The sequence below is a fragment of the Polyodon spathula genome, chromosome 5 (assembly GCF_017654505.1).
Source record: "Polyodon spathula isolate WHYD16114869_AA chromosome 5, ASM1765450v1, whole genome shotgun sequence".
In the NCBI taxonomy this organism is placed as follows: Eukaryota; Metazoa; Chordata; class Actinopteri; order Acipenseriformes; family Polyodontidae; genus Polyodon; species Polyodon spathula.
The window spans coordinates 21,396,257-21,422,162 of NC_054538.1; the positions used below are offsets into that span (position 1 = coordinate 21,396,257).

A 25,906-nucleotide genomic window follows, 5' to 3' on the forward strand; every position below is an offset into this window, starting at 1 on the left:
AAGACATCCAGGCAATGGCAGGCCAGTGGTCGAAAATGGCTCATTGACGAAAGAGTCCAAAGGAGGCTGACATGAATTGTGCAGAGCAACAGACAGCTACAGTTAGTCGACTGATCCAGTGCAACATTGGTGCCGAAAGACCCATGAAAGAATACACAACTCGTCGTACCTTGACATGAATGGGGTATGGCAGCTGACGACCTAACAGAGTTCCACTTCTTTCTTTCAAAACACAAGAAACTGCGGTTGCAGTGGGCTAAGGATAAAAACAATGGATACCAAAAGATTGGAAATTCATTGCCAGGTCTGATGAATCCCAGTTCTTGCTATTTCACGCTGATGGTAGGACTAGGGTATAGAGAAAACCACATGAGTACATATATCCATCATGCCCCGTGTCAACATTGCAGGCTGGTGGTGGTGGTGTGATGGTGTGTGATGTGTTTTCATGGCACACATTGGGCCCCTTGATAAAAGTGAAGCAACATTTGAATGCCACAGGATTGAACATCATTGCCAGTCAGGTGCATCCCTTCATGGCAGCAGTGTATCCATCTGCTAATTGATTTTTTCAGCAGGATAATGCCACATGCCACAAGGCTAGGATTGTCCAAGAATGGTTCCACGAACATGACAGTGAATTCAGCTTACTGCAGTGGCCTGCCCAGTCACCAGATCTCAATCCAACTGAGCATCTGTGGGATGATGGAACGAGCTACTCGGAGTAGAGATCCACTACCAGCCAACTTGACACAACTGTGGGAAGCATGGGAGTCAACATGGGCCAGCAACCCTGTGGAACGCTTTCGACACCTTGCAGAGTAAATGCCCAGACGAATTGAGGCTGTTCTGAGGGAAAAAGGGGGTACAACTCAATATTGGTTTGTCCCCCATGTTGAGTTATAATCCGTCCAAGGAATAAAAATGGATCACTAATATATATATATATATATATATATATATATATATATATATATATATATATATATATATATATATATATATATATATATTAAACACTGTGTTTCTAGGCTTACACACTATACGTTTTGATCTGCTGCATATTATTTGAAATCCCAGCACCCTATTCTGTAAGGTTTCTCATAGATAGCCTCCGGTTTTGGACCTTGCATTTTTTGTATTGAGCACAGCTTGTCTTTCTAATACAATTAATGAAACCTGATAACTAAGGGAAGCATTGCCTGAACAATAACACAGGGCAGAACTGTATTATTGTTCATTGCATGAGAATGAAACTGTAGCTGCAAGCTTGTGTTTCACATTATCAACTCAAAACCTTAGGACAGAGATTTTTCCAGCAGTGCTCGTACCCACTTTATAATAGTGTACTTGTATATCAAGTAAGAACCAGTATGCTATTCACAGGCCTTTAACCTGTCTGTCTCTGCTAACATACTGGCCAGTGTTTGCACGTTGATTGATATCGTTACATGTTACAGAGGGTGTAGTCATCTTCCCTGAGCGGTAATTGTTTCTTGTATGCAACTGGGTTTCTTACAATAGTTTTTGAGGTCCAGGTTGCAGTTGCTGTCTGGGATACAGACTCTCTCTGACTTGTCTGGCCGTTCGCTATCACACACCGCAGATCAAACAGCCAATGAACGATCTATCTAACTGGGCCATATACAATCTTGCCTAGCTAGTTCAGCTTCTTTTTATAATATTGCCCCATGGTGTGTCTTCTACATCATTTCTCAATAGTTCCTAATAATTTACAATCTTGTCTCTACCAGCACTTGTCTGGTGAGGACTCTTCAGTGGGTTGAATGGAAAAAAAAAAATAGGGGCCATATTTTTAGGTAATAAAAGGGAAAATGTGCATTTCCAAAAAAAACCAAAACATTTTATATTGTCTTGAGGGGGAGAGTAGGTAACTATCAATCCGCAATGGTGTAAATTCTGATGAATTTAATTGTTATAATCAATTGTGTAACACAAACAAAAATCTTTAGAAAGAATGCACTTCCTGATATACACTACAAGGACTTATTGGTTATATATGACTTTGTTTCATAATAATACAGTTGTAGGGTGAGCGGAATTAAAACCCTTTCTTTGCCTCTAGCGGTAGCAAATTGAAACGCACGAGTTATGAAACTCAGACACGTTGCAAAGCACGTGTAGCGCTGCTGCTGCAAGGCGCTGTTTGGCCAGGTGGGGCAAGACACTGCTGTGAAACTCGTGAGGGTATAAAAAGCAGAAGAGTAACTTTGCATCCATATACCGTGACCTTGATAACACAGCAACGGCAGAGCAAAAGAGTCATGAACAACTTGTATATCCTGGTGCTGCTCGCCCCGTTTGGGGTGTTGGCTTCTGAACAAAACGAGTTACAGCCAGACGACGAGTCTCCTTGGTTTTGTCATAATCTGGGCTGCCCAAAATACAGTCTGGTGAAGAAGTATGAGGTGGGTTATTTTATAAACGTATACATTAATCTCACTGTTGTTATCTAAATATCTACAATTACCTTTTTGTTTTGTTTTTTATTGTGTTTTTCGATAACACCCAAATTGTCTATTGACCATATTCAAGTTATTCAAAGGAAATTAGCTTGCGGTAAAATAATTAGCTCGAATAAATGTTTCTTGCATCAGTTTAGGCGACTGCTGAAAAACAATCGGCACAGTCCAGATTTCATAGCGTCCAGCTCCCCGATGCACAGGAAGAAAGTCCCGATATTTACCCATTGAAAAAAAAAAAAAAAAGATTTATTCTGCGCAGTAGAGTTAGTGAAAACCACACGCTGTGCTCTTCATGCGGCTGACACATCTGCTGATAACTGACTTATACAAAGGGAAGAACGCTTCTTTAGGTCTATTTTTATTGTCATGATGGTCGTGTCGAGTTGAGTTGGGGGGCATACGTCTATTATATGATAATGAATATTTTTTGCGTATGACTCCTCCCATGTGTATATGCTTATGACGCCCCGGAGACGAAGAGTTTCCAAATGTTGGCAAGTATGGTAGATGTGATAGATTTGCTAGTGTAGTCTGGCTAGTGTGGAAAGAAAAGTAGTTTGCCAGACTTTTAAAAAATATGATGCAGGAAACTATTTGTGTAATAATTGTGAAAGATGTAATTACGGTGCATACCAGTCCGTAGAACTGCAGTGCGTTTACTGTTATGATGTTGCTGTAGAAACAAAGCCCTGCAGTAAACACGGTTGTTTTTATCATGCAAATTAGGGCTTTTCTTTAGGATGCTGGGACAGTTTTGGTTTCTGTGGTGCAATAGCCAAAGTAAGACGTGCTGCAGCTTTTTAAAATCTGCATCCCTGCGGGTGCCATTGTGGATACATGCCGTAGTACCTATTTCAGACTGTAAGGTATGAGCATCCCAAAGAATACGTTTTTAAATACATGGCTTTTGCTAATGTTTGTGTGTGAACAACTAACTTCAGTTTTGTAAAATGTGGCATATATTTCTAAAATTATTCCGAATGTATTGTAATGTACTATTATTACTGGAGATTTAATGATTGTTTGAAGTTCTCAATGATTTCTATTACAGACGTTTGAAGTGCGCATCTATGAGGCCAGCGACTGGATGACCACAGAGGTGGAAGGGAATTATATGACTGCTGTCTCTAAAGGCTTCATGCGGCTGTTCAGATACATTCAAGGAGATAATGAAGCAGGTAACATCGTTTCAAAATGCACCAAATCTTAATCCAACATGCAAGACTCCCAAACTGAGCTTTTATTTCAAATCAACCGGACATGAAGTTTGATATGAAAAGCTCATCAGATCTTTTTTTTTTTAAAATCAATTTTGCATTTCCACATCATTGCTGAACAAGCCAAAAACAGTGCTTTTTGACAACCTATATTCACGACAGAGATATGCCTGTGTTACTTTTTTCAAACGATCAATATACTTTCAAGATTTGTTGCAACATAAAATGATTTTTTGTTTCAGAGGCAGTTACACAGCGTGCGCTTTTCATTAAGACAAAAGAGTTGACTTTGTTAAGAAGGGCATTATAGCGAGGGTGTAGTGTATTACATTATTTTGTGGGAAGCTCCTGCCAGCTGAACACCATCAAGTTTGGCACATGTTGCCTTGTCCGTTGTTACTTAAGCTGCCTTTTATCTGGGAGATGCAGCTTTTATATAAAGTCTTATTTGGAAATTTATTTGCATTACAAATAAACTGCTGTACAAAAAATGTACAAAAGTATGTGCTACATATCAATGGTATTTCTATATTGAGCCCCCCCCCCCCCATTTTTTTTCTCTTCACACTGAAAAATGCGTGCTAACAGATTGCAAAAACTTAAGTTTGGTTGTCATTTGTTTATTTTTAGGGCAAAAGATTCCTATGACGGCACCTGTTGCTGTTGTTGTATATCCCACTGCCAAAGGCACAGGCATGTCAAATAATCACTCGGTCTCCTTCTTCGTACCACCAGGAAGTGACCCGCCTAAACCGAAAGATGGTAGAATTCACAAATTAAGTGTCCCAGCAGGCACTATGTATGTCAGGTGAGTTCACTGAACGCTGTATTGCACTAAAACAGGTTGTTTCACATTACACACTTCAATTTACATTGGGAAATCATGAAAGTAAAATGTTTATATTCACAGCATTGTTGGACCTTATTCACAAAATGTGTTGCTGTAGTGTTCTTGCTCGCATCTGTGTTTTTTTTTTTTTTTCAAGGGGGTAATGTGGAGGTGACTTAAAATACAAAATGTTGGCATGTGTTTCTTACTCATTTATTTAAACAACTGTACATAATGTACTGGGAGATCCATGTCTTTTCATGATGCAAAAGCCTTGAGAGGACAATGGACCAACCTATTTTAAAACCAGAACAGGGAGCAATAAAACAATGGTAACTGTGGCAGGATAGCGTCAGGAATGAGACTCTGAGACAAGAAAAGCTGCAGTTTTAAGTGCTGTTGAGCACTTTTAATACACAAACAAATAAACAGACACAAGGGCCAAATAAAAGGTTTAAACAAAACAATACCATATACACTGATGTCAGGCTGGGCATTCACCTTCACTGATCAATATAGACCAAATACGATGCACACACACATATGCACGCGCTCCATCAACATTCTCACATGTGATCTGGCAGGGATTGTAACCCCCTCCCTGCCAACTCTATCTAACAATATAAAAGTAGCAAGGAACAAGCTGGGTGCAAAAAAGGCAACATCTCTGCAGCAGCATGTTGGATTGATCCCGTGACGCATTAAAAACTGATGCGGTTTTCTGTTTTCCAGATCTTTCGGGGGGTTTGCTATGGGAACGATCAATGTTGATCAAGCCAAATCTCTGGCTGCTGACTTAAAAGCCAAGGGCTTGTCCTTTGATGGAAAGAGCTTTGTGGCAGCTGGATATGACCCTCCCTTCAGACCCTTCAATCGACACAATGAAGTCTGGTACCATGCAGCCTAAATGAACACCACCCACCCCTGTGATACAGCAGGAGAATGTAGAATATAGAATGTGACTTTTCTGAAAACAATGAGTCACCCAGGCCTGTGCATAATAATAAAGGAACTTAAAGTCAAATAATTTTTAATATGTCTGTTTTAAAGCAGTCTTCAACCACAACTCCAGTTCACACTCACATAAAAAGATTATTTTTATCTGTGCTGGGGAATTGAGCATTTGTTTCCTTGAATAGATAACAGATCACATAAATATTTTAATAAGCAACTGTCTGCCATCCCAGAGTTCAGTGGTACCCCAAATTGCATCTATTTGCTACAATGGCTGAACAATTGGGTAGGATATTTGATTGTATAATCACTGCACTTGTTAGACAGCTTGCTCAGAAGACTCTTCTGTTCTGGGAAACAAGATATTTAATTAGCAATCAGTGTAAGAGGGGAACAAATTCCACTCCACCCCCTCCTCCCAACACAGGTTGCACTTTTTTGATAGTTCAAGGTAGGGCTTTGAAGACTATTGTTCAAACTAATTAAATAACTTCTAGCTTAGTTGGAATTTCAATGCAAAAACAGGAAATTATTGTTAGTAAGCAGTGAATGACATTTCTGACAAATTACTGTAGTACTTAATCCTGGTAAAAATGCTGGTTCAAGGTTCATGCATTGCTTTTGGAGTTTGTTGTAACATAGCTTGCAAAAGATAATCAGTACATATGTCTTCCTATGTAAAGCAAACGTGCCTTGTAGTTGGTGACAATAAATGCTGAATAAAAAATCTAACGAGAACAAATGGTCTGATAAAGTTTCTTATTTTGTATGGTGACTCTCTAAAAAAAATAAGAATTAGGATGAATCTGTCTTGTCCATGTTTTTTTTTTTTTTTTACAAGAATATAAAAAATAATCTCCCAAAAGTATACATTTCTCTCTCATGGTTTATAAAATGTGTATATACAATTTAGTTCTTATCATTTTTACTGTATATAAAACACCTAGGTACCTATTTGCACATTAACACGAGACGACAATAGAAGATCAATCACAGGCACATGCAGAACATCTCCTGCCTGACTGTGTGCTTCCTCTAGTGATATGGTCCAGGGAGAGCGGGTGGGAATAGATCATGTTTAACTTGTTAATGATTTTCTATTGCCAATTTTCCAGCAGTTTGCAAAATGAATTGTGAGATGGAGAGAGGTTTCTATAGGTACAGATAACAAAGCAAATCATTAACACATTCTAAAACTAAATAAAGGTTTGTAACAACATTTTAGTCCCGCCTCGTCCCACTCCACTACCAATCACCAGCAGCTTCCTGTGGTCCTTACCTGTTGCCCATAGGCTGTTCGACCCGTCTGCTGCGCTGTTGTTATTGTGCGCTGTGCCGTCTTCACGATGAGTAACAGAGCTGCTCCTACTCCAGATGTTCCGGTGCATGTGACATATCTCACATACGTTGCAATATCGTAGCGATCTCGGTTCCCACAGGCAGGCGCCTAACACAAGGCAAGGCAATCCACATACAGGCAAACTGAAGCATAGCGCCAATACCGCTGTGCAAAAAAGCTGGCTCCTTTGCAAGGATTGTATATCAGCTCAATGTTTCTATGCGGGAGGACCCGGGTTCGTGCTCGCCCTCCTCCGTGTGTGGATTGCCTCTCCTTGTCGGAACCGAGATCGCTATAATATTATACAGGAAATAAAACATTATAAAGTACTTATAAGGAAGGCTACGATTTTTGCACACTATTTTTTGTACATTTCACGGACGAGGTTACAGCAAAAAACAAGAATTCACGAAAGTTAGCCAAATAATGTAGTTTTAGCTGCATCAACATACACAATAGCTTTAAACAGTACACCAAAACAAATAATATAAAAACTGTTGCTTTTGACTGCTGGAAAATGTAGATGTTACGTACAAAACAAACTTACAGTACATACTTCAGACAAGTCGGAATTACATAATCTACAATCTTGCGATGTGCCTCTTTTTTGGAAAGGCGTACAGCTTTAACATATGTCAGACCTTTCACATGCCATTCTAAATACCTAAAACATCTCTCACTGTCACATACCTTCAGTTGGTTGAGGGGATGAATGTACCAATGACGTCGCTTTTCATAGTTTGAATAAGGGGTACAAACTATGCGTATCTACTTAAATATATGCGTCCAATTTCGCGAATACTGACTGTATTTAAAGTGTTGTGCGTTAACCAAGTTCTTGGAAAGTGAAATGCAGACAAGCGCATCCTACACAGGATGAGGCAATCCACGCACAGGGGGAAGGGCAGGCGCGAACCCGGGACCTCTCGTACTAAAGCATAGCGCCAATATCGCTGTACAAAAGAGCCTTCCCATGTCTTTGTGTGGGATTATGTCACCTACCGGCCCTGCTGCTACCTTTGCGCATTCAAAATGGGCTGCGACAAACGAGTCCTGTACAGCAAACTGTATCACGTTCACCTGCAATAGACGTGCTGTGTGAACCATGCTTTAATAGAGTACGATTCTGAAACAAACAGCATGTTTAAAGAAAGCATGTGCAAGTTGGTACATTTCTGTTCGCGGATGCATTTGTTCTTATGTACAGCTCACTCCAAATTTTTATTTTTAATTATTATTTTTTGTATTGTAGTTGTCCCCCACTTACATGCTTGCTCGCTCAGCTATCTCATTCGCTGCCCTACAAGCTGCACGTAAATGCTGCGTGTACGCAAGCAAACAATTTATAGTCGCACATTTGTATGGCATACTGCATTTTTTCAATTTCCAAGGTTTAACATACTTTTTTTTTTTCAAATTCACGATATCTGTGACTTCTGTGACAAAAACGTAACCTTATTTATAAGTAACCAATGCTTAAAAAACATTCCCTTACCTCTCATTAGCCTAACAACTTGACAAGTCCCTAATTATTTTTCCATACTAATAGCAGGTAGTTTAACTTTCCATAAGAAGCAGCACAGTTAGCCAGCTACCACACTGGAAATTCGATCCCTGTGCAATTAAACTCCCTTTAATGCACACAGGACTTTGGTGGTGTCTGGTGGGGTCCTAATATCTGTTACACAAGGAGTGAATTTACAGCGCTGTGTCCTTTTGAGAAGTAAAAACTTTTTTTTTTTTTTATTAACCCTCTTTAATATTTATAATCAGTAATGTTTGGAAAGTGAAATGCAAGTAGATACAAACTATGACGCCAGACCTGTCGAGAAATACAGCAATTGTATAATCATAGGGGCCAAGCGTTACCAACTTGAAAAATTCGATGTACAGTATAGTTGAAATATGTGGTAATTCTGCAGGCGCTGAGAAAATGGGGTATAGCTGCGGACTGCAGGCTCATCCAGCGTACCTCATGGAGAGAATCTTACCCCTTTATGCCGGCTCCTAATTACTTCATTCTTCTATCGGTATAGCTCGATCACATGATGAGGGAATCTCTTGCCTTGCGTTTTCAAGGTTACGTAGTTTACAGTTGTGATTGATACCTTACATTTTACAAAAAACAAAAACAAAAAAAAAAAAAAAAAAAAAACAAAAAAAAGGGAGGAGGAATGTTGTATGTAAATAATTGTATGTTTGTTTTTTTTTATCAATATGTATATACAATCTATTGATAACGTTTTTCCAATTTTAATTAAATCATACCCTTTTTTTTTTTTTTTTAGCATGTTTTAAACTGCTACAAATTTGTACTCAACGGGCAGGCTGTCATGTCAGTAATCATGTATGCAGGCAGTTCAATGTAGAAAGATCAACATTACAGTTCTTGTTCTGTCCGTGTACTTGTAGGTTTGATGATTGCACGTCAAAGCGAGTAGCTTCTTGGTACTATTGTAATATGGCAACAGTACCAAGAAGAGGCTATATATATATATATATATATATATATATATATATATATATATATATATATATATATATATTGATAGTATTATATATGATATATGATATATATATATATACGCGTTTGGGATGAATGAGAATAATATACTTAAATATATGTGTGTTTATATACAATATTTATTGAAATTATCCCTACAATTATTTGTCTCTATTTTTGATGCTTGATTTCTTTGTTTATGAAATTGTCATGTGACCGTGGTGCTAGATGAACTACCCTCGAGCTCGGCTTCATTATGACGTAATTGAGGTGCCCTCGGTGAGGTACTCTAGAAGAGCGTGTAGTCCGCAGCTATACCATGTTGGGTGCTGAAGGTACAGCTACAGTACCTGCAGCTTGCTGCTAGGGGGCGCTCAACACACTGCTTTAGCTTGATTCTGCGTGTGCCTGGCTGTGGAAGTGGAGACTGCATTTGAGCAACTCTATTCAGAAACAAAACCAAAACAAACACACACAAAAATACCCATAACAAACATGAAAGTAATTATTCAGAGGGTTGCAAAAGCCAGCGTGACAGGTTAGTGCAAATCATTTTAATGTATCTAGAGGCTTTTAAAAAAAATGCCTTCCTGAATTATTTGTGTGAGAGAGAACGGAAGGCCATGCATGCATTTTATTATGCAGATGTGGGTTTGCACAGAACACAATAGGACATGCTTCTAGCTTTTATATTGATAATTGATAGAAATACTTTAATCGTTTAGCGAATTCTTATCCTAATTTTTGACAATTTAGCAACTCGTGGAAGAGTGCAGCTAAATATGGTAACAGAAAAAACAACAGGGAACATTTTCAGTCACGCAGTACTAGCGGTGTAGCTGCAGTAGCGTCTAGAGAACTGTCTACAAGCCGGTTGTTTGATTTCCGTCTTCCTGAGGGGGGGTGATTTGACGCTACTTGTTGGATAGAAATTGAACTGCACATAGGTCAATTCATCATTTGAAGTGGTATGCCAATGTAAATCGGAAAATATTCTCTTGAAAATCATTTTACAGTGTGGTGCTTTGTTAACGTCTTGTGGCTTTTTAATTTAACTACATTAACATCAGATCAGCAGGTATATGTGTCTCCCTAGAGTTTTAAGCATGTAAAGCTACCAATATATACTGTAAATAAATCCGCAACATTTGTGAAAGTGTGTGTAACTGTTCCATCCTGTAAAGTACAAATCAGTTCCACCTGTCTGTAAAAAAAATGCATCACATTGCATTATGATTTTTAAATAACATAATAACCCACATTTTAATATTAAAAAACAACATGTAAATAAGTGAATTATAACACGAGCATATTAAGTACAATGGTTAATAAAGACAAAGAATCAGACATCGGATTGATTTGGTTTTAATTCACTTCCATTCACCTGTTTATGTTATTTTACATCACTACTGCACTCAACCAAATACATGTTTACAGGGACAGAGCACTGACTAACGTGATCTTGTTAAATATAAAATAAAGTCAGTGGAGGTGACGAGATTACAAGACAACATAGTGACACCTAAACTGGAAAAGGTTGCACACTTTAAATTATGCATCATTTCCAGCACTTGGCTTTGTAGAAATGTATAATTGAGTTGTTGATGACCAAAGGTGAACCCAGCAGGATAAAGACAGTGACAGCATTTAATAAATTGGCACTGGTAGATTGACCAAATGGGCTGTTGTGTTGCATGTTGTATGTTGTCTAATGTGTGTTATTTTTCTTAATGTTTAATAGTGGGAGAGGAACAGATAAGTTCAATTGGAAAAGGGATTTGTGTGTTATTAGGGATTTCTGTGGAGGACACACAAAAGGATATTGAATACTTGTAAGTATACATATTCGTTTGCATTCATTGTTACTTGCTATTCTGCAGCAGCAGTACGTCATTATTTTACTGTGTTGTCCACCTAATTATTCTTTTTTCTTTTCCCTCTGTTAGAGTGCGAAAGATTTTGAACCTGCGTTTGTTTGACGATGAGAATGGAAAGCACTGGTGTAAAAGTGTGATGGATAAACAGTACGAAGTGCTTTGTGTCAGCCAGTTCACCCTGCAGTGCATCCTGAAGGGGAACAAACCTGACTATCATGCCGCCATGCCAACAGAACAGTCTGAGCCATTCTACAACGACTTCCTTGAGCACATGAGAAAGACTTACAAGCCAGAAGTGATTAAAGGTAACTGGGTACAGTTTCACTGTATTAAAAAACAGGGAGGAATCTGGGGGTGAACCGGCAACCCCACGCACCACAAGCGAGTGTCTTAACCACAATGCAGAAGAGCCGGGTTCATCTGCATTCGTGCTTAGAACTTTTACCTCACCTCACTGACAGGACAGAATCCATGATATCACACAACACCGTCCGTTACACATGTAGCAATAGCTCATTTTGGTGGCCTAGCTTGCTGGTACGTTAAGTACAATTTCAGCTGTAATCACGTGCAAAACCTGAATATAGCTGAGTAATGAATGAAACATTATGCATTAGTGACAGTGGGATTAAAGGGAACGGTGTGAGGTATCCACTTGCAGTATGTCAATTCCTGATTTATGGGGACAACCTGCAAATAGGATGAAACTGCATTTTTGGCAATTTTCAGATAAAGTAAAACATTTTTAAAAATGCCCAAAGGGAAGTACAGAACATATTAAGAGTGAATCTGAATCTCTGATAATCAGGGCGATATGAGGAGACTAATGTGCACTGAATCTCTGATAATCAGGGCGATATGAATAGGCTAACGTGCACTGAATCTCTGATAATCAGGGCGATATGAAGAGGCTAACGTGCACTGAATCTCTGATAATCAGAGTGATATGAAGAGGCTAACGTGCACTGAATCTCTGATAATCAGGGAGATATGAAGAGGCTAATGTGCACTGAATCTCTGATAATCAGGGCGATATGAAGAGGCTAATGTGCACTGAATCTCTGATAATCAGGGCGATATGAAGAGGCTAATGTGCACTATTGCCTTTCTTGCATTGTGTTTGAAACAGTAGCACAATAAAAGAGGCGAAAAGTGGTACTTCCTGCTTACAGAATCCTTAGACCAGCATGGCTGCCTCTATCAAGAGCATTCTGTTACTTGTTATACACACTTTGCAACAAAGCATTGTTTAGTTGTATAGTTATCAAAAAGATATTGTGCAACTGCAATACATTTTTTCAACTTTAAATAATAACACTACAAATGTATCATAAGCAGAGGAATGCTGCAGCAAGGTTGATTTCAGTTGCATAGAAATAATCCTTTACAGACCAGCAAACTCCATTGTGATCAGCGCTCCAGATAAGCTGCGTACCTGACGTTTTTCTGCATTAAAAAATCTGAAATCTGTACAAGTATGCATAGCAATTGTGCTACACAGTTTGTCTGCCTCCTCTCCTGCCTTCCCTAACATTTCCACTAACAACTACATCTCCCAGAATACAATGTCTTCAGTTACTGAGAATCTGTATACAAGAAAAACCAACCCCACAAACATTATTCAATCTCTGGCTAGCCCTGCTGTCTTTGCAGCCAATTACAGTAAGACTATGAAAAAATCGAAGCTACACAGGTTGAAGCGTAAACACCCCAGTCCAGCTGCAAATCCAACTGTAACAATTGTCAGTGGTAACTGCTTAAAAAGGTGCCTATGATATTAAACAAGCTGTTTTATAACTTATTAATGCATTTCCTTTTTGTATTTATCTGTATTGCATTATATTGAAGTTTTAACATGTTCACTGACCTTATGAATTTAATGTTAAAATATAAGTAGCGTAATTCATTTGCAGATGAATAGCTCAAAAAAAACTCATTGAGCCAATAAAGAATCTTGTAGAACACATGTGTGGTTGTACGGGAGTTCAAAGTAACATTGCACTTAAAATGGAAGACTCTTTTTTAATGCCTACCCCATTACTATTAAAGACTGTACAGTATTTATTGACATTACTCAAGGTAATGTTTCATCTTAATTCCTTGTAAATACATTTTACTTAGTGTTAAAATTAGAGGGTATGTTAATCCCAGACCCAAAACCTTATCTGGAGCGCTGAATGTGATCATTAACCTCAAGCCAAAGTCTTTTTTTAGTCTTCTTCCTTGCATTGCACCTAAAATACCCAGCAAAATGTGTAAAAATTAAATTGCCAGTGATTTGTTTTTTTTTAATGTAACTTTAAAAATGTTTTTTTTTAAAGTTTTCAAATAGTAGTAGCAGGTAAGAGATGCATTTAGGAGTAACTTGAACAATGTTAATCATATTTTAAAGCGCTGTGGTTTAGTTAAATGACTGTTGAGCGCTCACAGCTGACCTCTGATGAGAAACCATGATTTTTGAATTTGCAATTAAAAATAAAACAAAAACAGTGCTCCAGATTGATTCCATTCATATGCAACACCAAGATAACTTTCGCTGCACCAAGATCATTAAAAAAGCTCTTAATTTCAAGCTGATAATGATTGGTGTCTTCAGAGGAGCTCTGTGTCAATGAAGTATGTGCTGTCATGAAAGTAGGTTACATCACACGAGAAAACGTACCAAAATGCATATGCTGGAATGACTGATAGGGTGGTTCGTTAATTAGTGAGCTCTGCAAACTGGTGAGGCTGTGTTCCACTCCGCGTTACAAATTTGTATTTTTTGCCCGACTTGTGAAAAATCCAGCAAAAAAGTTGTAAGTCACTGGAGAGCTGGGTGTCATCTCCAGAATTATAGTAAAAATTGACAAGCTGTGCAAACATTTGAGTATTAGAACATGTTTGGGGTCTTTCACTGACATCTCATGGTGAAGCTTGAAGAGGAATGAAACCGACCGGTTTCATTTACTGAAGCTCATGTTGGAATATGCCAGTTCCCTCCTGCGTCAATGGATGTGTGCTGTACAGGTTTTGAAGTATTGTCAGTAATGCTATATTAATCTTTATTCCATTTTTATTATGTTCCTCAGATGGGAAGTTTGGCGCCTATATGCAAGTACATATTCAGAATGATGGGCCTGTTACTATAGAGTTAGAATCGCCAACTGGACCCGCTGATCTAAAGCAGGTATTTATGGGATGGGGTGGGAGTCAGTACAAACCCCTGGTTTAAATATAGATGTAACTATATATTCTGTCCTATATTTGTATATATATATATATATATATATATATATATATATATATATATATATATATATATATATATATATAAATGCAATGTTACTGATTACCAGTTTTCATAATTCTTGACAAATGTTAAAAAGTGAAAACCGTGCTGTGTTTATTCATAGTTTGCACATGCACAGTCACATCCTTTTGCATTAAAAACAGTACTGAAGTATAAATACTGTTTATATTTATTTATCTGCAGTTTTACTGTGTTTTGAATGAAGAAAATAGAGAGCCAAGCAACGTTCCCTTTTGTATTGAAAATGATTCAGTACAATTAATTAGAATGGCAACGGTTTAAAAACAAAACGGGCATGCAAGCACGCACAAATATAGTCCTTTGTACACACATGTAGATTGCTGCACTTAATTACAACAGAACACTAAGGACTGTATTAAAATGAGCAGAGGTCCATACGGCAGGGTTGCCTGAGTAGTACTGAAGTCACTAGGTGGCAGTAGCGCAACACTTGAAAGAGCACTAAAGCCAAAGTTATTGCAGCAGAATAGACAGCATTTACAATGGCTACAAATCTTATGCAATTAAATTACTTGTTTAAATTAAATTCTGTTATTTTTACCTTATGTATTTTATTTTAACTTTTTTTATTAATCTGTTTTCATACAAAAGATAAAATGATCAGTTAACAAGCAAGTAAAAATAACCAAAATATATAAAAATATTCAACTGAATGAAACAACCAGCTGTCCCAACATGCTGCCAGGAGTGAGTCCTGCTTTTAACAATTATCCAAATTGCTGTTGTGAGTAGTCTGTGACCCCCCAGGTCAGAGATCTGACACATTATCTTCTTCCTTATTAACCGCATAGATTTTACAAAGATAATTCCCTTTGTTTGACAAGGTTATGTAAATCAGAAACACTGAGCACAGGTATTTAGGGTGGTGCTGCAGTGTAGATCAGTTAAGTAGACCCTGATGTGTACAGTAATGTGTGATTTCAAATCAGAGCCATTATCCTTCAGAGTTGAATGGCTTCAACTTAGAGGTGTATTTACTTTAAGTCTGAACCGCACACTGTGCCAGTGTACTTTATGAAGGGATCTCTATCTGCTTTCACTGTAATATGTTTAAAAGGCTGATAGGTGCAGCTGTTATTATTTCCAAATTTAACATAAGTGAGTATGCTTTATGTCCTTGGAGGCAGGCATATTATATCAACTGCAATATTTAAGGTCAAAGTCTGTAAAAAAAATAAGTGTCTGCTGTATGATCCATCCATACACCTTGGGTAGATACCAAACATTATCGTCCAGTTTCACAGCCCCTGATCATCCCTAATCTTGGACTACCTTGCCTGAAGTCATATTAGGTAACCTATTCACCTCTACATTTCTGTGTGCATTTTTTAAATTGTGGTATTTAACTTACTGTGCCTTACATATTTTCTTTATCACCCACTTTGTGTACCCACTGCTGCTGTTTCCATCTTTAGAGTTGTGTGAATCTGGGTGAATCTGGGTTAGTGGAATGAGGTGAAAGTAAATATAGTGGTGAGTCAGGTCAGGATTGAGGTGGATTGGCAGAGATTTACAGGGAAGCTCGCATATAGTGCCTGTCTAAACAGCGGTGTCCAGAATCACCACCTAGAGCTAAGCAGTCACTTAGTGCATGAATCAGTGGTTAGAGCCGTCTATGCCTTTTACACTTCGCACCATGCATAGCAGTTCATAACCTTTACTGAGCTTCTCCAGATGTACTCACAGCATAACCATCACTTTAAATAACCTGAAATGGGTTCATCAGACCTTTCTTTATTTTGCCAGTAACCTATGATCCACAGTGTATGTCTGTTGTTTGCATAACTTGATATGGAACCGCCCTCTTGGCACCTGCAATAGGTTTTTCAAACTGTGCAATTCTTATAGGCGGGAGGTTAGCTCTCTGCGTGCTATTTTGAATATTGGTAATGGGGTGCTAAATGAAGCCCCCTCACAATGGTTGCAGTCTGGCAGGATGCTCCTCGACAGGAGTTTGAAGTTCTAGACAAGCAACATGTTTCCAGAAACAGCAGCAGAGGCTTCAGCTGACCTGGCTGTTTTTCTTATTTATGCCTCAAAGTAAACCTTGTACTCAATTACTACCTCACCCAGCCTTTAAAAACCCTTTGTTACCACTCATTAAGGTAATCACTTCCCCTCTAGTTCTGTGTGCTGTTTGACAGAAGATGACCATTTATCCTACTGTAACCCTGAGTGTACTCATTGTTTTAAATTGAGTGTTTTTGAAGTTCTGGTTGGTTATATATATTTAACAGGACCCCCCTGTAAACGAGGCCTTAATGGGTAAATCTCCTGGTTAAATAAACCAAAACAATTAAAAAATAAAAGTTCTTAAAATTGGTCTATTCAGTTTATCTGTACAGTTTACTATTATAACAAGTGTAATTTTAGAAAACCGTGCCTTTGAGTCTCTTTTGTGTATTAACAGTTTCTAATGCCCTTAAAGGCTGGTAAAATACCTTTTTAAATTGATCATTTAGATCAATTTAATGGAGTCCTTTCTGTTTTACACGTAATAGCATAACACCTAACCCCAAGCATATGCTTAACACATGAAGTGAAATTGTAGTCTTGTGGCAGAAACAAAAACAGCAGGTGAAACAATAGAACACAGACAATTTGGTTTATTCTGTTGCTTTAAAGTAATATTTTAAATGCGAAAAAAAAAGAAGAAAAAATGTGGTGCATGCTCATATTAATTACACCTGTATGGATTATACAGTATAGTAATTTGTGTATTTATAGAGATTTCATATCACAGTTTTTGCAGTAGGTTATGATCACATTACAAGAATCAGGTGATTGCGTGTTTTGACAGTAGCTGCCAGTGTCATCTTTACCTTAATTTTAGCTTTCCTGAGCGCAACCCCAGGCAATAAGATATGCCATATTCCATGTAAATGAATGTTTGCTTCATTAACAAAATGTAGAGTGGCATTAGTGCTGCTGTTCACAGTTGCGTCCAGTTTGAGACACTTTCTAAAGGGCCTAATTGTACCTATTGTGTTGAATAGATGCTTTTAACATCTTAACCCAGGTTGGTATGGAAACAGTGTTGGCGTGGGTGGCTTGACATTTATGACAAACAGCTACACCTCTCTTATTAATGTATTTTCTTGAATCAAAGAGCCCAGCCTTTTAATCAGGCTGGCATTGCAATCAAGTTTGCTAAAGCTTAAAAAAAGTTGTCATGGGTCCATTTTTAAAATCTTGTACATTTTACATTTGAATTGAGTGATAAAGCATAGTAGTAAAACTAGAAGAAAGTTAGTGTCATTGATGGACTGGGCAATCTGTTCGAGATACAAAATGCCTTCTTTGTTGCATAGTGCATATTTTTTAAAACTAAAATAAGATGATTGGATAATACAGTAAGTAGATTATTGACAATGGGCCAGCAGATCATAGATATCCTCTTAGTACTGTAGCTGTCCTGCAGAAAACCTTTTGAACGATGGCTCTAAAACTTTAGAAAGAGGTTAGTGATTGTAGGTCTTACTACAGGTCGTGGCTTGGTATTTCTTGTAGTGAGGAAAATTAAAATTATGGGGCCATTGTTTGAATGGGATGGACTTGGCACAGTAATATTTTTTAAAATGTGTGTAAATGGCCAGCTGTATTCTGTATACTGTTGTTAATTAATCTAATAGCAGTCTAGAAAGGTTTCATGAATATCAAGCATTTGGCATCACTTTAGATAACATGACTTAAATAGCCTTGTAATTGCATATTAATAACAATGTAATAACATGTCCTTGCTCATGTACCCTTTTCACACAGACAAGTTATGACGGCTCAGAACCAGCACTGATGTGCCATTTTGGTCTGTGTGAATTTCCTGTACTGTCACAGAGCCATCATATGTTATGCTGTCTCTGAACCATCTCTCGATGAGAATCGCCATTGCCATGACAACAGTTTGTTGACTGACAGGTTTGAAATTATCCCTTTGGCTGTGTGAAAGGGTTGTGATGGTATTATACTGGCATAGATTGCACTATTCCGTGCTGTGCGAATGGATATTTTAAAGAATTTGCTTAACGTCTCCGAGACGGCTCAGTAGCAGAATTTGTGTGTGAAAGTGGCTTTACTGATACATGCTAACATGCAAACATTTTTGAGCTGTCCGTGCTGTCCCTATTTAATTCTATACTTATTCACCCAGTAGTTACCAAGAGCAGTATTGTATGTAATTACCATGTTATTACAATGTTATTACAATGTTATCGTTCGAAAGTGGTACCAAACATCTTTAAGTAACTGAGTTAAAACTCTGTGAAAAGGGCCCTGTATGGTTTTCCATGTTTTTTGCCAGTGTTACGAGGGTTTTGGAATTGAAGTGCAAGGTATTCAGGATTTGAAACAGGATAAACAAACTAGTGCAGTAAGAGCACCAGTCTCCTGCCAGCTTTTATGTAACAAACCTTTTTCTTAGTTATGGAATAGATTTGGCTGCATTTTTCTGATTCTGATTCCAGTCACATATACAAGTCACTTAACCTCCTTGTGCTCCGTCCTTCGGATGAAACATAAAACCAAGGTTCTTTTGTAAGTGACTGCAGCAGCTGGTGATGCATAGCTCACTCCCTCGTCTCTGTAAGCTGCTTTGGATAAAGGTGTCTGCTAAATGACTAAATAATAATAATAATAATAATAATAATAATAATAATAATAATAATAATCTATGCTGTACTGAAAAATATCTTAGATGATTTATGCACCTAAAAGTTATTAAAGCTGTAGAGGGGAAACCTTCTGATATAATGACATGAGTGCAATGGGTTGAAAACAGGGTTGAGGCCCTGGTGGATTCTCAGGAAGAAATGAAGGTTGATCCCCTGACCTCCCAGTCTGAATTGGAGACCCTTTGCAGCAAGCTGGACGGCATTGAGAATAGAAATCGCCGCAATGATCTCCTGATGGGATTGAGGCTGAGGACATGATTCATTTCTTAAGAAAAAAATCAGAGTTTGGAGAAGGATCACAGGAAACTAGAAATGGATAGAGCTTATTGTCCCCTGGGACCGCACCCTGCCCCAGAATACTAAATGAGATTGAGCAAAAAAAGAACGAAACATTCATATTTTATAACTGTACAGCTATTAACAATTCATCGTTAACAATTTTAGTATCAGGTGCATATGGTAACAACAGTGAATTGAAGGGCACGTTGTGGTTTGCTAAGTGGCACCTAGAGTAATTAATTTAACCACTCTGCTCTGTCACTTGGTGCCGTATATCTATGAATATGGGTATGTATGACTGAATTGGGGATGTGGGGGCACGGTTTGAGTGATGGATACCACAAGGAGAATCATGGACTTAAAGTGTTTTTTATTTAGTTACTGTTTTTATTTACCGATCTTTTTTTTTTGTGCCAGCTGTGGTTAGTATATTGCATATAGACCGTTTCCAGATGTCTGCTTACCTTTTCTCTCTGATAAAATAGGCAAGCCTCCAATGGATTAGGTATTGCCTCATGGAATGTTAAGGGCTTAAACCACCCTATTAAGACAACAAAGGTTTTATCCAGTCTTAACCCTTTAAAGACTGGGATTATGTTAACACGATCATACTGTAATGAGCTTCTAGGACCGCGTTCGTGTAAACACGATAAAAAAAAGCACTTCATTTTTGTGACTGACAGGGCCACACATATCATTGCATAAGGGAGGGACTGATGTTCAGTTCCTGATAGTTGTTGTATTTTGTGTGTGTGACTTCACTGAGAGGGGCATTTAGTGTCTAAAGGGGTGGAGACAGATAATTTTTGTTTGTACCAGCAAGAGCAGAGGGGTTGCCATTTTAGTCAAGAAAAAACTACAATTCAAGCTTGTTAAAGAAATAAAGGATCAAATGGGTAGTTTCGTAATAATATTGGCTGAGATACAGGGCCAGAGGGTTATCCCAGCTAATGTCTATGCTCTAAATGGTGATGACTCTGACTTTTTTAGGGATGTGGAAAATAAACTAAATGAAATGGGTCAGTATCCATTGGTAGCAGGGGGAGATTTGAATCAGATAATGGATACAGTTTTAGACCGCAGTTCTCCTTTCACAGGCTGTGCACCTGAGTCAGTGAGAGTTTGAAGGGCAGGTGTGATAGGCTGGGCTTAGTAGATATTTGACACCTGAAAAAACCCAAGGAAAGAGACTATACATTCTTCTCTCATCCTCCTAATGTATTCTCTAAAATGCATTATTAATTCCACTGTTTCCTGCACCATTGGCAATATTGCTGTGTCAGACCACGCCAGTATATCCCTCCAACTGCTTGCATTTATAAAAATGAACAAATTCCCAAGATAGAGGTTTAACTCTAGTCTTTTACAAGAGGAAGAATTCAGAGATAGCTTTAGAGCCCAAATTGCTCTCTATATAGAGACTACTGTGCCTTCCTCTTCTGCGAAGGTAACTTGGGAAGCCATGAAGGCTTTTCTGAGGGTGTGATCGGGTAGCATCGGCAATGAGACAGTTCACACGCTCACCTGCATTTATTTAAACAACAAAAACAGCAAACCACACTGCACAGCACTTTCACCATCACTGTTCTAAACCAATGCCTGTGCTCACCCTGTTTATATACCTAATTAATCATTTAATCATTCATTAAACTTTTTGTCTCCAGCCACATTCTCACATGTTTTTGCAAGGAGGAATTTAACCCCCTCCCTGCCACCCAATGTTTCACACACCCGTGCACGGGCAGGGCTTTCACTCTGCCACACTGCTTTATTATTCAGTACTCTTCACGATAGAAAGAAGCTGCTGCAGCTAAACAATTAACAGTGGAAAAGGCTCGCCGTTTAAAACAAGAGGCGGCAGCTCTCATATACCAGCGGTGAGGGCTCGAGAGGTAAATTTTGTGACCGAGTCATGCAAAATAAACCAAACTTTTAGGGAATTTTATAATTTCATACGTTGTATTCCTGTAATTAATTATATCATGTGGTTACTGTGTAAAGCCAGACGACGCAGCATTTGACAGGCTGCACAAAACGAATACGTGGGTTTGTGAGATGATATTAAGAGAGGTAATTTCTCAAAGAAACTGTGGTGTATGGCAGGTGGTTTTTCAAAAAATCGTGATGCAAGAAGTGAGTTTTAGAAAGCACTTGAAAGTCACTTAGTCACTTAAAATTAAAAATGCTATAATCCACTCACTGATAACACACTGACCTGACCCGACCCGAGCCCGAACTGTAATATACAAACTACACCCGACTCCACCCGAACCCGACTCAGGTTGGGTAGCAAGGCTCTTCAGACTATGAGCGACTCGTATAGGCTAGTTAACAAAATGGAGAAAATGTTATCACAGAGATATTAGACATCTAGAACACAGAGAGACAGGGTTAAGACACTGGCACTTTTATTTCTTTCTTTCTTTATTTAAATGTTGTTATTATAATAAGTCATTGTTTATTATAATAACTACTTCTTTACTTATTATATTTAGTTTTTGCGCATATGTGTTTGTGTATATTTCTTTTATTTTTTTAATTGTCATTTTCTGTTTTTCTTTTAAACTGGTTATGTATGCATATACTGTAGTTCAGTATATTGCAATGTGCTTCATAACTTGATGTTATTTTGTAAATAAAATGAGGAAAATCAATAAAACAATGAAATCTAATTATATACATACACACACACAATTAAAACTTCCTGGTGGTAACCTCCCTAGAAGAAGAGCAAAGCTGTGCTGAAGTTTTTAAATACTGGCAGTGCACAAAATGTCTGTGACTTGTTATTTCCAACAAAAATGCATCCACTTTACAAATGTAATGATCTTTAAATGCCACACCTAATAGTGACACGCTTGCTGAGAGGTGAAGGACCATAGCAGCAGCTGGATGTATTGTCTGTGTGATGCTAAATATGGAGTAAAGAGCTGTGTGCTTGCTTAAGTAGAACATAATGGCCATACTGTAGTTCAAATGCAAAGCTTAACATTTCTTTAATGCTTTGTTATGCACTGCATGTATTGTAAAGGAGACTCACTAGTGTACAGTCACCAAGGGTTTGTGCCTAGAATTAATATTTAAAATGGGTTTCTTTTTGAATGTCAAAGCTTCATGAGAAGCTCCCAACAGAAGAAGCTGTTTCAACTCAGAAAATGAAGGCCTGCTTTTCCCTTTCTAGTGAACCTGTTGTCCTCCCTCTGTCTGTGCGTCCTTTGGTTTTAAAGTACTCAAGCTGTTAAGAGAAGGTGGAAATAGGCACTGTTTTTTTCTTTCAAATATTTTTATATACCCCTTCTGTCTGTAGGCTTCAGCTCAAGAACCCCTTTACAATTTCCATGTACTGAACAATACTGCTGTTGCAGTAAATACATCTGATTTTACTTTTTTCTTCTTCTTTATTTTAATATATAATTTATGTCCCAACAGTTTGGGACTGACAAACTGCTGGTTTAGGACAGAATAACAAATACTGATTCTTAAAACTTTTAATTTCAAGTCTTTGAATGCGCAGATTAAAAAAACAGTATTTAAAAATATCTTCAGAAATGCATGTATTCACTTTTTAGTCGGCAGAGTAATTATAAATAATCCAAACTCTGCACTGAAAATGCTTATTTCGTTACCATTTACATCCCATCTCAGCATAATGGTGTGCCATTTATAATGTTTACAACACCAGGAACATTAACCTCAAGATAAAACTGTAATAATTAACAATGTAGTACTGTTACTAAATTTCCGCCTGGTACCAGAGTGGAAATCCACGCCATTGAAATCAAACATGTGTACAGATGGATGATCATTTTTGAAATTATACAACACTAGCCTTTGAGCTGCTAAACAAAAATGAAATATTTATGCACAGTAGTATTAATTGTATCCCCTACGACCCTTAGATATAGGGCCATTCCAGGTGAAGTGGACCAAGGGGGTTGCTGCTGAAGCAGAATTCGGTCATTTTAAAGTTATAGATCAGGGCTTCTAAAACTCGGTGCTGGGGACCCCCTGTGGCTGCTGGTTTTCATTCCAACCGAGCTCTCAGTTACTTAACTAGACCCTCAATTGAACTGATAATTTGCTTAATTAGACCTTTTGACTTGTTTCCAGGTCTTAAACAGCTGCAGTTCAATTTACATATAAAATGTTACAGCCAACGTGAAATATGCAATTGTTCAAGAGCTGAAAACAAGTAAAAAGGTCTAATTAAGCAAATTATCAGTTCAATTGAGGGTCTAGTTAAGTAATTGAGAGCTTGGTTGGAACGAAAACCAGTAACCACAGGGGGTCCCCAGGACCAAGTTTGAGAAGCCCTGCTTTAGTGTATCAACCAGCTATAGTATCCACAGTTATCCTGGGATTACAAACCAAAAATATATTTAGATGTAATCCAGGTAGATTCCTTGGTATTGTAAAATGCTCTGAAATATCCAGCAACATATCAAACTTCCAGTTTCTGTTTGTATGTTTTTTGTTATGCCTTTCTAGTCATAGCTCTGTTAATGCATTTGTACATGTAATTAAGTAATCTCATCTCCATCTATAACAGGGTTTCTCAAACTCGGTCCGGGGGACCCCCTGTGGCTGCTGGTTTTCATTCCAACTGAGCTCTCAATTACTGATCTAGACCCTTAATTGAACTGATAATTTGCTTAATTAGACCTTTTGACTTGTTTCCAGGTCTTAAACAGCTGCAGTTCAATTTACTTATAAAATGTTACAGCCAACGTGAACTATGCAACTGTTCAAGAGCTGAAAACAAGTAAAAATAACTGTTTAAGCAAATTATCAGTTCAATTGAGGGTCTAGTTAAGTAACTGAGAGCTCAGTTGGAATGAAAACCAGTAGCCACAGGGGGTCCCCAGGACTGAGTTTGAGAAGTCCTGGTCTAGATAGATGTGTTGGTCAATACAGCCACTGTGTTGAGGGATGAGCCAGTTGTATGGGAACCCACTACCATGCCTCTTGTAAAGTCTGAGATCCTTACTTTCCCGGGATTGTTGCTGAACAGTTGCATTCAGCTCTCACACAGCTTGAATTGGTAAAAGGAACCACACACATTTGCATACACTGCAGACCAGGGTTCTTTCTGACTTTTCCTAGATTGTCTAATTTTTTGGCTAGTCACTGTAGCTATGACTGTTGTTTTACATTATAAAACTGCCCCAGTTGGCAGCGTGTGTGTGTGTGGTGTGTGTCCTAAATATAATGAGTAAACATGACCCAGTAAGTCTGGATAATATTCATAAGTGTCATTAAAGAAGCCAGAAACCTCCAAGAACAATGTATTTTAAACAACTTATACGTGAAAACTGTGAATAGGACCCAGTGTAATACAAAACATTCCATTAGTTCGGATGTGTCGCATGGTAGCATTAAGCTAAATTAGTCGAGGAATTATTATACAGTAAGTTTTCTCATAGCAAAATCCTCCCAAACTTGTGGTAGCTTTAGTACTGGTGCAAGCATTCCAAATTGCACAATCAGCATGTTTCCCCAAAGCTGCATTTTAAATGAGAATGGTAAAATGGGCTAAAGAAAAGTAGAACGTTCTTGTCCAGTTCTATGCGTTCCTGCACAGTATATATCTATAACTGCCCCCACTGAATACCTATCCTGTTTATTATTGATGAAGTGCATTTATTTATAGCAGGTGTACAGGGCCACAGAGCTGAAAGTAGAACACAAAAACACATTGCTGTAGAAGAGATGCTGATATTGCAGAAAAATTGGTTCAGGCTAATAAATGCTTTCCAAGCTCTGCACATTACTGTCTTTCATGCTTTTAAAATTGAACTTTTTTCAGGTGTTGATATCGATCCCGGGGATTGATTTTTACATCAATACAAAGGATTAGGAAATTCAGTACCGGTGCCTAATTACTCTGAATTGTAAGAGAGTAGATTAAATGAACACAACCTAATATGAATCTGTTTAATGTTTGGCACCATCTGATTTAAGAGAAGTTTTGGGAATGTTGCCTGTACTAAGAGTGTAAAAAAAATGGGTTGACTTGAAGGTACTTTTATTAAGAGGACTAATTAAATTCATTAAACATTCATTAAACCTGCGCTTATCCAGCTGTGCCCGTTGCCATTCCTCTTCGCCACTCTAAATGCATCAAACCTGAGGATGAATCTCTGTTGCATTTTTTTACAAGGATTGGCCCATCAACAAACTCCTGAAAGCTCTGTTCAAATAAGGTTGCCCATTGAAGCAGGGAGCGAACGGACCACTTTATTAGTTTCGTACTGCAATTTTGTATTGGCAGAGCCTTTTTTTTTCGCTTCAAAAGTCACAACAGAAATCCAAATTACTAATCGCCTGTACCCCATCAACATCCTGGCTCTATCAGATGCTGTTCAAAATCACCCTGATTGTTTTTTGTTAATTATCTTATTTCTGGCCTTACTAGTGGTTTTTCTGCTGGTTTATAATCCAT

The 25,906-nt window shown here is 38.0% G+C and overlaps 2 protein-coding genes across 4 annotated transcripts in view; both read left to right on the forward strand.

Moving 5' to 3' along the window:
- Nucleotides 1-2,181: 2,181 nt before the first annotated feature.
- Nucleotides 2,182-6,224, forward strand: LOC121315725 (heme-binding protein 2-like). Its single transcript, XM_041250071.1, has 4 exons — nucleotides 2,182-2,429; nucleotides 3,538-3,664; nucleotides 4,334-4,511; nucleotides 5,265-6,224. Exons 1-4 carry the CDS (start codon nucleotides 2,286-2,288, stop codon nucleotides 5,437-5,439), a joined length of 624 nt encoding a protein of 207 aa, XP_041106005.1. The 5' UTR covers nucleotides 2,182-2,285; the 3' UTR covers nucleotides 5,440-6,224.
- Nucleotides 6,225-9,670: 3,446 nt separating this feature from the next.
- dtd1 (D-aminoacyl-tRNA deacylase 1) overlaps nucleotides 9,671-25,906 on the forward strand; it is a 28,045-nt gene continuing 11,809 nt past the window's right edge. For 2 of the 3 annotated variants that reach the window (XR_005950312.1, XM_041250072.1), the window contains exons 1-4: nucleotides 9,675-9,866; nucleotides 11,070-11,160; nucleotides 11,275-11,510; nucleotides 14,277-14,374. Coding sequence is in view for 1 of the 3 variants with exons in the window: in XM_041250072.1 (XP_041106006.1) it covers nucleotides 9,824-9,866; nucleotides 11,070-11,160; nucleotides 11,275-11,510; nucleotides 14,277-14,374 (468 nt within the window). In the remaining 2 variants the exon portion in view is untranslated. Of the gene's footprint in view, nucleotides 9,867-11,069; nucleotides 11,161-11,274; nucleotides 11,511-14,276; nucleotides 14,375-25,906 lie in introns of all 3 variants that reach the window. The other variant, XR_005950313.1, reaches the window with a different exon arrangement.

Coding starts and splice junctions, on each gene's coding strand:
- LOC121315725 (XM_041250071.1), top strand. CDS start 2,286: ATGAACAACTTGTATATCCTGGTGCTGCTCGCCCCGTTTGGGGTGTTG. Junction 2,430..3,537: donor GTCTGGTGAAGAAGTATGAG/GTGGGTTATTTT, acceptor TTTCTATTACAG/ACGTTTGAAGTGCGCATCTA. Junction 4,512..5,264: donor GCAGGCACTATGTATGTCAG/GTGAGTTCACTG, acceptor TCTGTTTTCCAG/ATCTTTCGGGGGGTTTGCTA.